The 16,281-nt window shown below is 46.2% G+C and overlaps 1 protein-coding gene and 1 non-coding gene across 6 annotated transcripts in view; one reads left to right on the top strand and one right to left on the bottom strand.

The window, feature by feature from the left end:
- The first annotated feature begins 2,225 nt into the window (after positions 1-2,225).
- Positions 2,226-16,281, top strand: part of USP4 (ubiquitin specific peptidase 4) — a 40,526-nt gene continuing 26,470 nt past the window's right edge. Inside the window, exons 1-7 of one of the 5 annotated variants that reach the window (XM_043441920.1) lie at positions 2,226-2,410; positions 4,290-4,417; positions 8,563-8,693; positions 10,031-10,157; positions 10,745-10,890; positions 11,268-11,329; positions 14,555-15,305. In XM_043441920.1, coding sequence (XP_043297855.1) covers positions 2,310-2,410; positions 4,290-4,417; positions 8,563-8,693; positions 10,031-10,157; positions 10,745-10,890; positions 11,268-11,329; positions 14,555-14,663 — 804 coding nt within the window. In that variant the 5' untranslated portion in view covers positions 2,226-2,309 and the 3' untranslated portion in view covers positions 14,664-15,305. Of the gene's footprint in view, positions 2,411-4,289; positions 4,418-8,562; positions 8,694-10,030; positions 10,158-10,744; positions 10,891-11,267; positions 11,330-14,554; positions 15,306-16,281 lie in introns of those variants that run through there. The other 4 variants (XM_043441919.1, XM_043441918.1, XM_043441917.1 and 1 more) reach the window with 4 other exon arrangements.
- TRNAG-UCC lies at positions 4,084-4,156 on the bottom strand. Its single transcript has one exon. It is a non-coding gene; the product is annotated as a tRNA-Gly (tRNA).

Here is a 16,281-nt window from a genome sequence, read left to right as displayed (position 1 = left end):
AATTTTTAGGAATTACTCATAATTAGTGTACTTTTTTTTTTTCGTTTGTTTACAGCTGTTGAATAGCAGAGAAGAGATCCAGGCTCAAAAAAGATTTTCCAAAGTTTTCATTTTTATAATTAGGTTTTGTCCCCCTTTCTAGTGGTGCTGACTTGTCCTACTTCCTTAAGAATCTGACCCATGCCATAAATGGTATAGGAGGAACTGCTAAAAAAAGAAGAGGGGAAAAAAAATAAAAAAAAAAAAAAAGAAGAGGGAAGCAGACACTGTAATGTAGGTTCAGTCATGCCCATTAACCCAGCTTTCATTTTCCATAAATAGGACTAAAAGCAGTGGTTTTGGTTCAGTAACAATTTTAACAATTTAAAAGAACTTTCACAGAAGGGCACTTGGGGTGTCAGGATCAAGATGTAGAATTATCATTTGATGGTAACTCTTATGTGCATGGGATTAACTGCTATGTAGTTATTCAAGATGTTTTTAAAAATTATTATTTATTTGGCTGCTATGGGTCTTAGTTGTGGCATGTAGCATGTAGTTTCCTGATTAGGGATTGAACCTGGTCCCCCTGCATTGGGAGTTCAAAGTCTTAATCATGGGACCACAAAGGATGTCCCTAAAGGCAGTTTTAATTCCAAATTACCTTGCCCCACTATCCACCCAGCTGCCAAGAGGCCTCTGTTAGCAGACAGTGCTTAATGTATTAATATCAATTAGCCAAAATTCAACCTAAAAAAAGTAATAAATCTGTTCAAATGACCAACCTCAACTTCACCAGGCCAGTTTTCTCTTCTGCACCTGTTTTTTCTCTCTTCCCTCACAGACATCTTTCCAAAGGGTTCTTAGTAGGTCTGTGGGCTGTACCTCTGTATAAAGTACCTTCAGCTATTTCTCTCTGCTCTCAAACTTCCTACAATATCTATATGCAGGATATATGGGGCCAGCCTCCCTTCTAGCCTTAGATCTCAGGTCCTTTCAGTAGTCTGTGTCCAGCTAAACTGACCTAATCTTCACTCTATGACTTTACCTGCTTGTTCCAGAAATTTCCTTTAACCCCTTTAGTCTCCTCTCCTTTAACATGCACCCTCATTTCTATGCTTTCAAGATCACACTCAAAAGGTACTCAAGTGAAACGCTCCGTTTCACAGCTTGGGGTCTACAGTCTTTGATTCATACCCTTTAATGGTGCTTATCACACACTGCTTGACTTGGTGCTGGGGTTATTTGTGGAATAGCGCCTCTCCTCTATTAGACTGGGTAAAGCAGGGGTCTTCATCCTCTGCGATCTAATGTCTGACGGTCTGAGGTGGTAAAAACAATAAAGGGCAAAGAAATATAATGCTCTTGAATCTTCCCCAAAACCCCCCCCCCCCCCAATAAAAAAGTTATTCCACGAAATAGGTCCCTGGTGCATAAAAAAATGGGGATCATTGGATTAAGGGCAGGTACTGAGTCATGTTTGTTTATTTTTTCTGAGGGCAGGAGCTGCTAGACACATATAGTTTAGCCCTCCAGAAGGAGGGCTGTGTTTCTTGTACGCACGGTCGATTGGGAGCCAAAGGTGTTCAGGCTATTGTACTTTGTTGCAGCAACAAAGCAGCAGCCTGGGTACCTGACGTGGAGAATATACCTGGACCGCTCCTCCCACCCACGTTGCTATCGCCCCCCTGTGGCTGCTTGCTTGCCCGATAAAGGAAGTAATGGAGGGCTTGTGGAATTCGGCCTGGGCCAGGTGATTCTGGGGTTCAGACAGAGATGATTGGGAATATTTCCGCAGGGCCTGCCGGACAGGCATCCGGAGTTCATGTTTGGGCAGCTAAGGGCTCGCCTGAGGTCTCCGCTGAAAGCGGCATGGCTGGAGTGAAAACAAGAAAATCTAGTTTCAGGACTCCTCGCACCTGGCGCTGCGTTGATTTAAGACCAGGATAACCCCGCAGGCCAGAAGAGGTACCCGAAGGGTCGTGGGGCCTGTGGTCTGACTCCTCGAGATCGCCGGGCTGGACACAGAAACGTGTGCCGGACGGCGCCGGGTGCGCGACGCCTGACTGAGAACACTGAAGCTCTTTCCCGACGTCAGCCTCCTCTTCCGGCCCCGCTCCCGGCTCCACCGCGCAAGCGCGGGAGGTGGGGGGGCGGGGTGCGTCGTTGGGGTGGGGGAAAGCAAGGGGCGGGCCGGCGCCCCCGGCCGCTGCACGAGGAGGGGCTTGCGTGCGCGCACGTGAGTGCGTACGTGCGCGCGTGGGCGCGGTCCACAGCACGCTGTGCGCGAGGCGGATGTCCGGGCCGGCTGGGCTGGGGCCGCGGACGAGATGGCGGAAGGCGGAGGGTACCGTGAGCGACCGGATGCGGAGACCCAGAAATCCGAGCTCGGGGCCTTGATGAGGACCACGCTCCAGCGAGGGGCGCAGTGGTGAGCGCCGGGCTCTCCTTTCTGCCCCACTGGACCAGGGGCTGGCGCTCGGGTGCTCAGGCCCGGCCCCTCTTTTCCGGCTTGACTAGAGGCTGGGCAGGAGAGATGTTGGTGACTCTGAGAGAGTGCCTGGACTCCCGCCCCTTAGGGAAGGGAGCACTGGATGAAAGCGTGGGTGGAGCTGAGGGTCGTCCAGGTCTTCGTGGAGCCCGAGGGGGCGTATCCAGCGGAGGCTAGGGCTAAGAGATGGAAAGAAGGGGAGTACTCCCGGGGACCTTGTGGTTGAGGAGAGTCCTTTACCTTTGAGGATTCACTTTGTGATTTTGGGCGAAGGCGTCCACACCTCACAGACCCTGGCTTCTTCTTAAGACCAAGATCGCGATATTTGGTGACCCCGCCCTCAGTTGCTTGAGGTGTAGATGAGAAGTAGATACTCTGTAGCTTGTAAACTGCTGGACAGACGTCAAGGTCAGTAGCTGAATAATTGTCTGAGAGTCCCAGGTTATTTTGGTAGCAAATGTTAAAAATAATTGGTGGCAGCAGCGTTTCGGAGTGAAAGAGGCGGGTAGCTTAGAGCCTAACAAACGAAGATTTAGTCGAGCAAGTCAATAAATTATCTAGTAGCAGGGACAGTACTTCCACTAGTGAAGAGATTTCTGGGTGGTATTATTGTGTGGAAACAGAAACTGGGGCTTGGCGTTGCACTGAATGTGGTTGAGCAACCCTTTTTTAAGAAACGATGATGGTGGTGATAACGGCTGTATTACAGAGAAATTGAGCAGGGAAGAGAAGCTAGGAGGAATTCAGTCGTTACAGTGTCCTTGAGCTGGCCAAGCTGTGACAGGCAGAGCAGGCAGAAGTACTTGATATCCCGAAAAGTGGTGACACGTGAAGAATAGTCAGCAGAAGCAGAGGAGGTTTCAGATAGACTAAAATCACACAGTGAAAGTGTTCGGAGAGAAAAGAGCATTTTAGAGATGTGGATATATTTATAGATCCTTATGGCTTCTAGGAAGCTGACTGGTCTCTGAAGTTTGTTGGTTATAAAATTTGAAGGACTCACCAATGTAATTGTTATGTTTTGTTCCCCTACAGAGGTTTTTCCCTCCTTCTGTCTTAATTGTATTAATAAAACAGCATGATGATACTTTTAAACTATAACCAGCTCAACGTAATGCTCTTTGATAAGATAAACACACCACGACATTGTATGTATATATGCGTGTGTATATCTATATAAGTGTATGTATATATCTACACACGTTTGGTCCTCAAAGGAAAACTGAAGTGTGTTATGTTATTATCTTATTTTTAGAAAGAAAACTGGTTTAATGCTCTTCACGTGAAACAAAGCAGTGTAACCAAACTGTCTGCCTGGACAAGGATCTCTGTAAAGATCATTATGAAATTAATGCTATGGTCATTAGCAAATAAGGTTTTCCCCAAGAAAGAATTTCTTTAAACAAGCATTTTTGAAGCTAGCCATTTCCTTCCTTTTACTTATTTTTTAACAGCTGTTTCACTTAGTCAGTGCATCCCCTGGGCCAGGCTTTCTGTTCCAGGCCCAAGAGGGCCTGGCCCTGCTCCTACTCTTGAGAGTTTTTTTTTTTTAAATATATATTTATTTATTTATTTGACTGCATGAGGTCTTAGTTACAGCACATGGGATCTTGTTCCCTGACCAGGGTTTGAACCCGGGCCCCCTGCATTGGAAGCACAGAGTCTTAGCCACTGAACCACCAGGGAAGTCCCCTCTTGAGAGTTTTTTAGCAGGGATTGCTTGTTCTCTAAGTGGAACAACCCTAAAAAATTTAGGGAGCAGCTGCAGAAACATACAACCTCAGGTTTTCTGGTACAGTGCATTTTTGTCTGTCTGTAGGTATCTTATTGACAGCCGGTGGTTCAAGCAGTGGAAGAAGTATGTGGGCTTCGACAGCTGGGATATGTACAATGTGGGTGAACATAATCTGTATCCTGGCCCAATAGATAACTCTGGACTCTTTTCAGGTACAGTATCCCATTGCTTTTCTAACTGAAATGTCCACTTGGGTAAACTGAGGTCATGGTGGCCTGAGGTTGTGTTTCTCTTTGCCACGGGTATCATGAACCTGACTTTCCTACTGTGAGAGGATAGAAACAAAGGGCCTTCACTTGGGTCTGTAGCAGAAGTCTTTGCAGGCCCTCACAGAGCAGTGAAGCTGTTTTTTCCCTGAATTAACACCTTTTAGTAAAAGCAGAAATGTCTTAGTGAGGAATGTCTGAAGAAATGTCTGCCTGTCTCTCTTTTATCGTTTTTTTTTTTTTTTTTTCAAGTTCTGCCAGAGATTTGAGATTACTACATTGAAAGAAATAGGATATTACTTTGAAACTACATCTGGAATCTGAAATTTAGGAACCAGAATTTTCTGTGTAACCTTTGCAGTGGGGCAAATCGTAGACCTGACAACATTGATCAGGGATTGCTGTGGTGGCCACGTTTGTCATAGGAGTTGTGTGAGGGGAGGTGGAAGGTCAGTAGAGTTACGAATACAGACCAGCTCCTCATGGAAGAAGTGACTGAAAAAGTGAAGTATGACATGGCTGAGCTTGACTTGCACCTTTGGGTGCATAGAAACGGCAGTTGGCCTTTCCTCGGCTTTTTTCTGCCTTGCTTTTAGACTCCTGTGCAAGCAGGACAGAGATGATCTGTTGCCTGGGCCCACAGTCAAGGCAGCAGGAAGGCAGACAATGCATGAGGCTTGATTCAGATACCTAACACTATCCTGGGTGTTTTAAAAAGCGAGCAGTGCTTCAGTGTATACCTTGTTTTCTGGGAGATATGAATGACATAATAATGTTATAGGCTTTTCTTCCTGTTGTAGGTGGAAGTATACCATGAAGTTGCCCTAAAGGATCCTTGTATTGTATTTACACTTTGTCCATTTCCATCTTTTATTTGAGAAGGAGAATTCTTAAGGCTTTTTTAAAAAATCATTTTTAATTGAAAGATACTGCTTTATAATATTGTATTGGTTTCTGCCATACATCAGCATGAATCAGCCATAAGTATACATATGTCCCCTCCCCTTTAAACCTCCCTCCTACCTCCCACCCCACTTAAGGCTTTTTATTTTTTGTTTTTTTATTTTTTTTTCACTTAAGGCTTTTAATAGTATTGGTGTTGAGAATCCTAGAGCTGGAGGGACCTCAAGTCATTTGGTATGACCTTCAGCTGAGGGCAAGCATTTCTTCTGTTGTCTTTAAAACAATTTGATGTCACTGGATTAGGCTGGAAACATTTGTTGTGTGCTTAGGAGGCTAGAAGTACATTCCGTTCAGACCCTGGAACATTGACAGAGCAGGAATGGCCTATCTCTAGCCAGTGAGAGCCACCCTCTTAGCTCTTGGACTGTCAGTCACCTGCCAGTCCCAGTCTGGCTGCCTACGGTCATGGGAGTTGCCTAGAAGAGGCTCTTGAATGAGTGGGAAGGAGTGGGTAGGGCATATCCTCACTAATGTAGTCTGCTCGCAATTTCCTCTCTCATTTTCCACCTCTGCCCCTTCTGTATATCCGATGGAATCCTTATGCTAAGACCAAGTTGTGCTCTCATTTTTCCCCTTTATTTGCTCTGTTGAAGAAATTTGCAAAGGCTTAGTCCTTATTGCAAAACTCCTGTGTGCTTTTTACTATGATGCCCTTTGACTGATGCAGTTTTAAGGGAAAATGGTGAACTGTATTGAAAATTCCAGTTAAGTTCCTGTGTTTGCTCTTGAGTGTCATAAGAATGACATGTTTGAGGAGATCGTCACTGAGCCTCAGAGGAGAAAGCCCTGTAGAACTGATGTATTTGGGGTTAATGACGCTAAAAGCTCTTGGCTCCTTTCCCACCTTTAAAGGTCTGTGGGTGCTGTTGGGCACAGCATGGGTAGCCAGACCTGCATAATGTTAGAAATGAAGAAGGTCTATTTCTCCAAGTAAGATTGGTGAAGAACCTTTGTGAGTTTTAATTTGCAAATAAGAGAAGACCTTGGAGTTGAGGTGTGAAGCTTTTGTTTCAAGTACTCCTCCTGGATCATCCTTCTGTTGCCGAGTAGAAAACGTATGATCTGTCAGTGTGAATAATTGTGCCAGAGCTGCTGTGGAAAACAGTTGGCTCATCAGTGAGGAGCCACTTGTTTTTTTTTTCCTTTTAAATTATGGTAAAATACACATAAAATTTACCATCTAAATTTATTTTATTACTATTATTTTGGCTTTGCCTTGTGGCATGTGGGAACTTAGTTCCCTGACCAGGAGTTGAATCTGTGCCTCCTGCAGTGTAAGTGCAGAGTCTCAATCACCAGACCACCAGGAAAGTTATACTATCTAAATATTTTTAACTGTTGAGTAGTATAGAGTATATTTACATTCGTGCGAAGCCAATCTCCAGAACTTTTTTTTTTTTTTTTTTGGTAAAACTGAATCTCACGACTTCCTGGTGGTTCAGTGGCTAAGACATTGCACTCCCAAAGCAAGGGGTCTCAGTTCAATCCCTGGCCAGGGAACTAGATCCCAGATGCCACAATTAAGCACGCATGGAATAGCTAGAGAGCCCACACACTGCAACTACAGAAACCCACACACCACAATGAAGACCCAGCATGTCCTAAAGAAATAAATATAAATGTTAAAATAACAACAACTGAATCTCCATACCCGTTAAACAGTAGTTCCCAATCTCCTTTCTCCCAGATCCTGGCAACCATCATTGTATTTTCTGTCTCTGATTACTCTTGATTCGTAGTATAAGTGGAATCATACAGTATTTGTCTGTCTCTGACCAGCTTTTTGCATTCAGCATAAGGTCCTCAAGGTTTATCCATATTACGGCATGTCAGAATTTCCTTCTTTTTAAAGGTTAAATGATATACCACTGTGCTTATGCTTATGTTCATTTTGTTTATCCATGCATCCTTCTCACTTTGGGATTCCTGTTCTCCAAGGCTATTTAGTGTCTTTCCTTTTTCCTTGGAGATGAAAATGGCAAAGGTGAATCAGATGGGAAGCCCTGGTCATCTTGTGAGTGCTGCTTTTGGCTTTTATTTTTAACGTTGTCTACCTTGTACAGATGAGTTACACCATTGTGGGTACTTCCTGCTTCCCTGGCTTTGTGGCTTCACTTGTTGGAAGAGAATAGTGGCACTGTTGCGGGAGTGGGTGTTGGTGGGCATACTCCCTGGGTGGGAGGTGGTCAGTCTTCCCTTGATCCAGTCCCGTGGGCTTCCATTAGCAGAGTATATTTCAGACCATGAATGTCCTTTTCTTTCTTTTTTGGTTGTGCTGGGTCTTCTTTGCTGCACATGGGCTTTCTCTCATTGCAGAGAGCAGAGACTACTCTTTGTTGCAGTGCATGGGCTTTTCATTGCAGTGGCTTCTCTTGTTGCAGAGCACAGGCTCTAGGCACACGGGCTTCAGTTGTAGCACGCGGGCTCAGTAACTGTGGCTCGAGGGTTTTAGTCGCTCGGTGGCATGTGGAATCTTCCAGGACCAGGGATCGAACCCGTGTCCCCTGCATTGGCAGGCGGATTCCTATGCAGTGTACCACCAAGGAAGTCCATGAATGTCCTTTTCTGAATCCCAGTTGTGTTGCCTCCATGTGGGGGTGTAAGATGGATGCTTCACATGTTAAAAAAATTCTCCCTCTGTATGGCTGGTGTCCAGCTGAGTTTTTGTCTTGGAGTTTTGGACACTAAGAATGGTAAATGATTCTTGGTAAAAATAAATTTAACTTCATGGATGTGTTCATTTGCTTGCTTAGTAAATCTTTCAAAGAAAGGTGATATCTGATTTCAATGCAGTTTCATTCAGCAGAATATTGTTAAATATTCATAATAAAACAGTTTTAATTGTGGAGCTGGAAGCACTTTGAAAATGTAAATCGGAGTTTTTCTCTTTTCTCTTTCTTTCTCCCTCCAATTTTGTAAGAAATACAAGTTCCTCACAAACTGTTCAGAAATTACAGCTAAAGACAATCATCCAGGTGTGCTCTGTGTTATAGCCAGTGACAGAATTTTGGAGTTTTGTACTTGTTCCATAAATACTTTTATTGTTTCTGAAAAGTAGATGAGAATCATGTAAAACAGACATTTCTGGGGAGAAGAGCAGTGAGCTATCTGCTGTTTTCCTTTTTCAGATCCTGAGAGTCAGACCTTAAAGGAACATTTAATTGATGAATTGGACTATGTTTTGGTCCCAGCAGAGGCCTGGAATAAGTTACTAAACTGGTATGGCTGCGTAGAAGGCCAGCAGCCCATTGTCAGAAAAGTGAGTACCCGAATGGTCCCACCTGCTGGTCAGAGTCTGTGAGTGCTCCCTGACACTGACTGCTTTTGCTTTCCTGGGGTACAGACGTTCCTAAGCTGTTGAATGGAGGCCTCCAAACATTACAGCTGCCCAGTGGCTTGGGATGTGTCCAGCAGTACAGTGAGATCGCATTCTGGAAGCTTCTGTGAGGGAAAGTTCACTTGGGGGCATATGGACACACAGTAGTGTGCTGCTTCTTGTTAACTTTTCTGATACTGCTCTTCCCCCATAGTTAGGAATCTCTGATCACATTGTTGAGTACCTCGGAAAACAGGTGTTAATAGCCGAGAGAAGAACAATCTCTAAGGGAAGGCAGGCCCTGGGAGAGAAACCCAGCTTGTTGACCCCTCTGGTGGCCAGAACTCACAAGAATACCACCACTCTTGACTCCCAGAGTTGTTTGCTTGTCCCGTCAGAGGGGGACATCTCATCTGGTGGAGGAGTAGGCACTGGGGACGTTTCTCACTCTGCATGGTGTGCAGTTTCCCTTCTTAGCAGAGCAGGGAAGGGCTGCAGTGCTGAGGTCAAGCTTCTAAGCGTCACTCTTCAGGGCCGGAATACCTTCTTTCTCCAACCTGAAACCTGGGACTCCAAGAGGGGTTAGGAATCAAGTGGTGAGGGGCAGGCCAGTTTTCGCAGGTGTCCCCTAATGCCTGCAGTCCTGCTGTGTGGTGAGCATGCTGCTGAAGGATTTAACTGTGTTCTCCAGGCTTCTTGATTCCACAGACCCTGCAAGGGGAGGTATCACGATCTCCACTTAGAGATGAACAGTGACTTTCCTGTTGTGCCCTCCGGTTCATCATGATGCTCTTGGTTGGTCCTAATGAGTGGAAATAAGATTTTTTTTTTCCTTTGAGAGTTACATTTTATTTGGTGGAAATTTTTAGGACTTCAAGCCCCCAGGAGACAGTATCTCAAGTGATCCTGAGAGGCTTGCTCTGAGAAGGCGAGGCTGGGGGAGCCAGGTTATGGAGAAGTTTTGCAACAAAGAGCAGATAGTCTGAACATCGAAAGATTATTGTTAAGGAAAACCACATAACTCAAGTGAAGGAATTTAGTGCTTTTCTGTATGGGAATATGCAAGAGTCTGAGCTCCCTGAAAATATTCCTCTTATGCACTGCATCTCTCTGGGGCCAGTGGAAATAAGATTTTTAAACTCTTGAGACATATGCCGATGACTTTAAAGCTCACACTCCTTGTCACATAGATTCTGCCTTTTGTCAGTGATGAGGCATGTTGCTTCCCAGACTGTCCTGCTGTGGGACCAGTGCTCCTTCACCCGTGCGCTCGTTCACAGGTGGTGGAACATGGCCTCTTTGTCAAGCACTGCAAGGTGGAGGTGTATTTGCTGGAACTGAAGCTTTGTGAGAACAGTGACCCCACCAACGTGCTGAGCTGCCATTTCAGCAAGGCAGACACCATCGGTGAGTCCCCTGGCTGGCATTCCAGGAAGCTAGTGAGAGTGCAGGGCATGGTGGCTAATGAGAGGGGAGGCGGGGCACCCTCTTTAGACTTGTTACCCAGATAGTCTCGGATTGTGGTTACCTGTCCTGACCTGGGCGCCTGCTTTGCAGGGCAGTCTTGTGGACAGCAAAGCCTGGCAATCATTTTGTATGAAGCATTGCATGTGTTCTCTGCTTACTTAACGTATGGTAATAAAGGTGAAGAAATCTCAGAAAATGGCTGACCTAGTATTTGAAACCAAATCTGCCTTAGTTCCAGCGGTCCGTTTTTTAACTATGCCCTGTTGCCTTTGTGTTGTAAAAGGGGACCCACATCATCATAGAATGAGACACCTAGGGGCAGTCTTTGGGTATTTGAGTATAAAAGGATGCCCCATGCAAGATGTTTGGCCTTAAGAGTCACCAAGGGGCTGAGGTCAGTCAGAGCTTTTGATCCTGAGCATCCCATGACCGTCTGAAAAGGATGGAAGAGGTGCCTCAGTTTGCCATGGCTGTTGTTGTCCTTTCACCGGGAAAAAGCCCAGAGTGATGTGTCTGCCTGTCCCCAGCAACCATCGAGAAGGAGATGAGGAAGCTCTTCAACATCCCTGCGGAGCGTGAGACGCGGCTGTGGAACAAGTACATGAGCAACACCTACGAGCAGCTGAGCAAGCTGGACAACACCGTGCAGGACGCCGGGCTGTACCAGGGCCAGGTAGGAGGGCCCGGGCCGCCCCGCAGACAGCTCCAGGGCCAGGTAGGAGGGCCCGGGCCGCCCCGCAGACAGCTCCAGGGCCAGGTAGGAGGGCCCGGGCCGCCCCGCAGACAGCTCCAGGGCCAGGTAGGAGGGCCCGGGCCGCCCCGCAGACAGCTCCAGGGCCAGGTAGGAGGGCCCGGGCCGCCCCGCAGACAGCGCCAGGGTCAGGTAGGAGGGCCCGGGCCGCCCCGCAGACAGCGCCAGGGTCAGGTAGGAGGGCCTGGGCCGCCCCACAGACAGCTCCAGCTGTGTGTGGACAGAACCCTTCTGGTTCTGAGCATGTCGGCAAGTGAGATGGTGTGCATGTTCCCAATGTGGTTTCCTCTTTCACTCAGGTGCTAGTCATTGAGCCCCAAAATGAAGATGGCACATGGCCAAGGCAGACCCAGCAATCAAAGTAAGTGAACTTGTTCTCTCTTGTGGCCGGGCAAATGGGTATAAGACGGATTCCAAAGAAAAACATTCTTTAAACCAGATGGAAAACATTTGCTTTTGTATCCAGAGTCTTTAATCCTGGCCTTTGGTAAGCAGCATGCTGGGCAGCCATCCCAGGGAAAGCTGTCAGACGTGTCAACCAGGCAGTGAACCTCTGCTTTTGAGGACAAGATGGGGAAGAGGAGGGGCCAGGATCTGGGGATCCTGCCCTGCCAAGATGTGGCTTTGTTTCTGTCAAGGACATTTATTTTCTCCACCTATAGGCAGGGACTTTGATGGAGGAAGAGAGGGCTCAGACATTTAGTCTTACCTACTTAATAGTTCCATTCAATCCCACTCTTCACCCCGGGAAGTGTTTCTGATTGCTGCCCTTGTCACTTCCTGGGGGAATTACTCTAGTACTAAACTGGGACTCCAGGCACCCCTGTCTTCAGGAGAGGTTCGTGTGTGGTGTGGGGTTAATGTATGTTCTGAGAAGGGGACAGAAAGGAGTGGTGGGTTTTTCATACAGTATACGATAGGGGAATCGTGTCTGTGTTCCAATAGTTATTGGGAGAATGTTGGTCTTTGCTCTCTTCCCTCAGTCAGATCTTGGACAGTGAGTGTTTTGTGGTAATGGGCTCATAGCTCTTCTATGAAATTTACAAAAGCTACAAGCTCTCTCTTGAGAAACACAGGAAGATGCAGCATTTTGCTGACAATCTCAAGTGTTTTATAGACCGCCCCCCCCACCCAAAGCTTAGCCATGGACTTCAGTGTAAGAAACTCTGATTACCAATTCCTGACAAGATGACAGAATAGCTGTGTTACGCAGAATAGTGATTGTATTCCTCCCCCCCACCCACAAAGTCCACGTCCTAATCCCCAGAACCTATGAATGTGTTAGGTTCCTGGCAGGAGGGACTTTGCAGATGTGATTAAGGATCTTGAGATGGGAGATGATCCTGGATTATCTGGGTAGGCCCAGCATAATCACAAGGTCCTTATAAACAAAAGAGGGAGATAGAAGAGTCAGATGTGAGGGTGGAAGCAGAGTCAGAGCAATGAAATGTGAGACGAGTCGACTGGCCATGAGCCAGGGAAGCTGGGCAGCCTCTGGAAGTCCCTACAGCCTTCACCAGGGAACATAGCTCTGCCCACACCTTGAGTTAGCTCAGTGACAATCATTTTGACCTTCGGACCTCCAAAACCATGAGATAATAAACTTGTGTTGTTTAAGCTACTATGATTGTGGTAATTTGTGACAGCAGCCTAAAAAACAGATAACAGAAGCACAGCAGCCTTCTCGCTCCCTCCTTGGAACTGGAAATGCCACAGAACTAAGAGAAAATAACATAAAAACTGAGACAACCTCCTTAGGAGACAGAAGGTGCTTGGATTCTAGTCTCTGAGGTAGGGCTGAGAGCTTGGAGTGAAAGAGCCCAGGTGTACGGGCCAAGGCAGACTGTTGGCAGTTGTGCCTTTTTCTCTTCCTCCTGTTGCTTCTCCCTACTCCTTCCAGAGCCTCAGACCTAAGAGATTCCAGTGAAGGGAAACCACTTTTGGAAAAGAGCACTGCCTTACTGAGACGCCTCAAACATTAGAGTCTCCTGGTAGGGGGCGTCCAGTGCTGAATGAGCTCAGAGCAGAATTCCTAAGGCACAGCTCACCTTACTACTCCCCCAGTAGTGCCAGACACTGTTCAGGGTGCCAGGGATGGAGCAATGAACAGAACAAAATTTCTGTCCTCAAGGAGCAGAAAGTAAGTTTAAGAACGACACATGTCTGTAGATGTACAAGTACTTTGGGAAAAAATCAAGGAAGAAAAAGCAGCAAGTGCTAAGGCTTTGGGCATAAACGGGATGATAGGGAGGCCCCGCTGAGGTGCCGTTTGAACAGGGTCATGAAGGAGGCAAGGGAATCAGCAGGGAGTGGGGTGCTTCGTGAGCAGGACAGTTTTGTGAGGCGGAGGTGACAGCAGCTGCAGAAGACCTGGGGCCGAGCAGGCCTGGTTGAAGAGCAGCAGGAGTTGTTTGTGGCTGGGCTCAGAGGAGTGACAGGAGGACTGAGGTGAGCCGTGTGGGACTCTGGATTCCTTCTCTGCCTCCGGGAGCTCCTTGGAGGGGAGTGGTGAGTGAGAAGGGGTGTGGTGAGTGAGAAGGGGTGTGATCTCACCTGGCGAAAGGCTCACAGGGAGCCACAGCGAGAAGCTGACAACCAGAGTCAGAATAGAAGGAAAGTGACAGATTGACAGGCGGTGCTAGTTGGAGCAGAATTCATATCCCCAGCTGCTTAGGAGGACGCAGTCAACACAGTGAAAATCCTCAGGAAAAAGAGGAAATGGGTATATGAAACAGAAACAAGGAGAGAAATAACATGGGAACAAAGAATTCAGGGCGGGGTTGAGTTGCAGAAGGAGTGTAGCTAAAGACTGAAGGTAGAAGTTGAAAGCTCAGGTTGAAGAATTCTAGGGGATAAGGAGGCGGAAGATAATAGAAAAGTGCTGGCACTACACTGTAAATCAATTAAACTTCAATTAAAAAAAAAAAATGTACTATGTTAGAAGTGACCAGGAGTTTTCAGTCATCATGAAAGAGGAAACATCTTCAATGTAAAAAGTGCTAAACAACAACAGATAAAAGAAAGCCCACACCAAGACAGATTTGATTGAAATTTAACAACAAAGATGTAGCAAAAATGTCAAATCTGTTTGAAAGAGAAAGTCGTGAATGAGAAGCAGATTAATATCAAACTTCCCAGTGGCAACTGTGGACCTAAGGAATACTTTTTCAGTATCAAAGTTGTCACTCAGTCGCTTAGTCATGTCCGACTCTGTGACCCCATGGACTGCAGCATGCCAGGCTTCCCTGTCCTTCACCATCTCCTGGAGCTTGCTCAAACTCTTGTTTAAGTAGGATAACTTTAAAACTAGAATTTTACAAGCTACTACACTATTATCTAAATGTGAAGATAAAGTAAATTTTTTTCTCTGGCTGAAGATGACCTTAGAAGGCTTTCTACAGAGAGGTCCTCTTGAAAACCTCTTGGGAGAAGTAGTGTTAGGGAGCAGGCAGTAAAATCCAGCATACAGCTCTACTAGCATACAGCTAGTAAAATGTTCTCTTGACCGGAAAAGCCAAGACTTTGGGAGAAACAAAGATTTGTTAAACAAGACACCGCACTACAAACTGTAAGACACCCCTTTTAGGAAGAGGGACAAGAAAACCTATAACAGTGACTTGAAGATGGAAGTTATTCCTGTGGCTAGCGAGCATACGGAGAGACGTTCACCCTTGGCAAGCATCCAGAAATGGTGAGTTCAAACCATAATGCAGTGCCTCTGCACATCCCCAGCATGGTTAAATGAAAATCTTGGGTAATAGCAAGGGTGGATGAGGTGTTGGACCCTGCTTATGGGGTGTATAAAGTGGTATAGGAAGTTTAGAAGATTAAGCAACAAGCACTAAATGAAGAATTGTGTGCATCTTGTACAGCCAGCAAGCCTCTCCTAGGCTTGCACCCAACAGAAACACATCTCACATTCACTTAAAGATACGTTCAAAGATGTTCATGAGAGCACAGCTTGTCATAGTCACAAACTGGAGCTAACCCAAAGGCCACCCGAAATAGAATGAATCGAGGTGTGTGCATACGACAGAATTCTCTCCAGCCATGACAGCCTTGAGGCTCATCAGCAATGTTGAATGAGAGAGGCCAGACCCAAAACATGGCCTATAGTATGAGTCCCTGATATAAAGCTTGAGAACAGGCAAAACGGATCTGTGCGTCTCAAGAGCACCGTGGAGGTTAGCTTTGGGAAGAATTGTGCCTGCAGGGAGCATGAGGAGGACGCTTGGGAGCTGGTGCTGTCCTGCTGCTTGGTCTGGGGCATAGTACAGTAGTGATCAGATAGGTGCATGGCTTCCCTGGTGGCTCAGTCAGTAAAAGACTCTGCCTGCACTGCAGGAGACCTGGGTTCGTTCCCTGGGTCAGGAAGGTCCCCTGGAGGAGGGCATGGCTACCCACTCCAGTATGCTTGCCTGGAGAATTCCATTGACAGAGGAGCCTGGCAGGCTGTACAGTCCATGGGGTTGCAAAGAGTTGGACATGACTGAGTAATTAACATTTTCACCATCACTTGATAAGAATGTCTTTTGAATTTTTTTTTTTGGCCATACTACATGGCTTGTGGGATTTTCATTCCCCAGCCAGGGATCAGACCCGGGCCTCAGCAGTGAAAGCACCAAGTCCTCACCACTGGACCACCAGGGAATTCCCAAGAAAGTTTTCACTTTTGTACTCATGATTTATATATTTCTGTATGTAATACCTCAGTAAAAAGTTTAGTAATAGTTAAGAAGAAAGCAGCCTGCATCAATAACAATCCAGAAGTAAATACTGAGTAATCCTGACATGGAAGACAGGTGAGGAGAGGAGGCAATAGAGAGAGATGAAAATGTCCTGAACTACTTCTCTTGCAGGGAAATGTAGTTAGTAAGTTGAAGTAATTGATGGGGAAAGAGAAGAATAGTTAATAGATCCTAATAAGTTAATGGAGTAACTACCAGAAGTACAAAAGTAGAATTTATGTCTTTTATTTAACATGTTGTATTGATTAGGAAAGGTTTGCTAGCAGTGAAGAAAGACCTGAAAATTAGTCTTGTTAAGTAGGGTAGACATTTACATCTTTCCAAGAAGAATTTCTAAGGAGGACAGTGCAGTACGGCTGCTGTTAGAAACCCAGCTGCTCTATCATGTGACTGCTGTATTTGGGTTCAGCTTCCAAGGTGGTCGCCTCAGTGTCCACGGTGACCGCTTTAGTTGAACAGATCATATGTGCATTCAGGTAGCTGAGGAGGAATCAGGAGAAAGGGCATGCCCCTTCCTTGTAAGGAAATTTCCCAGAAATCACATAGAAGATGGCCCTTTATATCT

This window comes from Cervus canadensis, chromosome 22 (assembly GCF_019320065.1).
Source record: "Cervus canadensis isolate Bull #8, Minnesota chromosome 22, ASM1932006v1, whole genome shotgun sequence".
Classification (NCBI taxonomy): domain Eukaryota; kingdom Metazoa; phylum Chordata; class Mammalia; order Artiodactyla; family Cervidae; genus Cervus; species Cervus canadensis.
The sequence above is the reverse complement of the archived record's forward strand: the minus strand, read 5'-3'. Positions and strand labels throughout refer to the sequence as shown.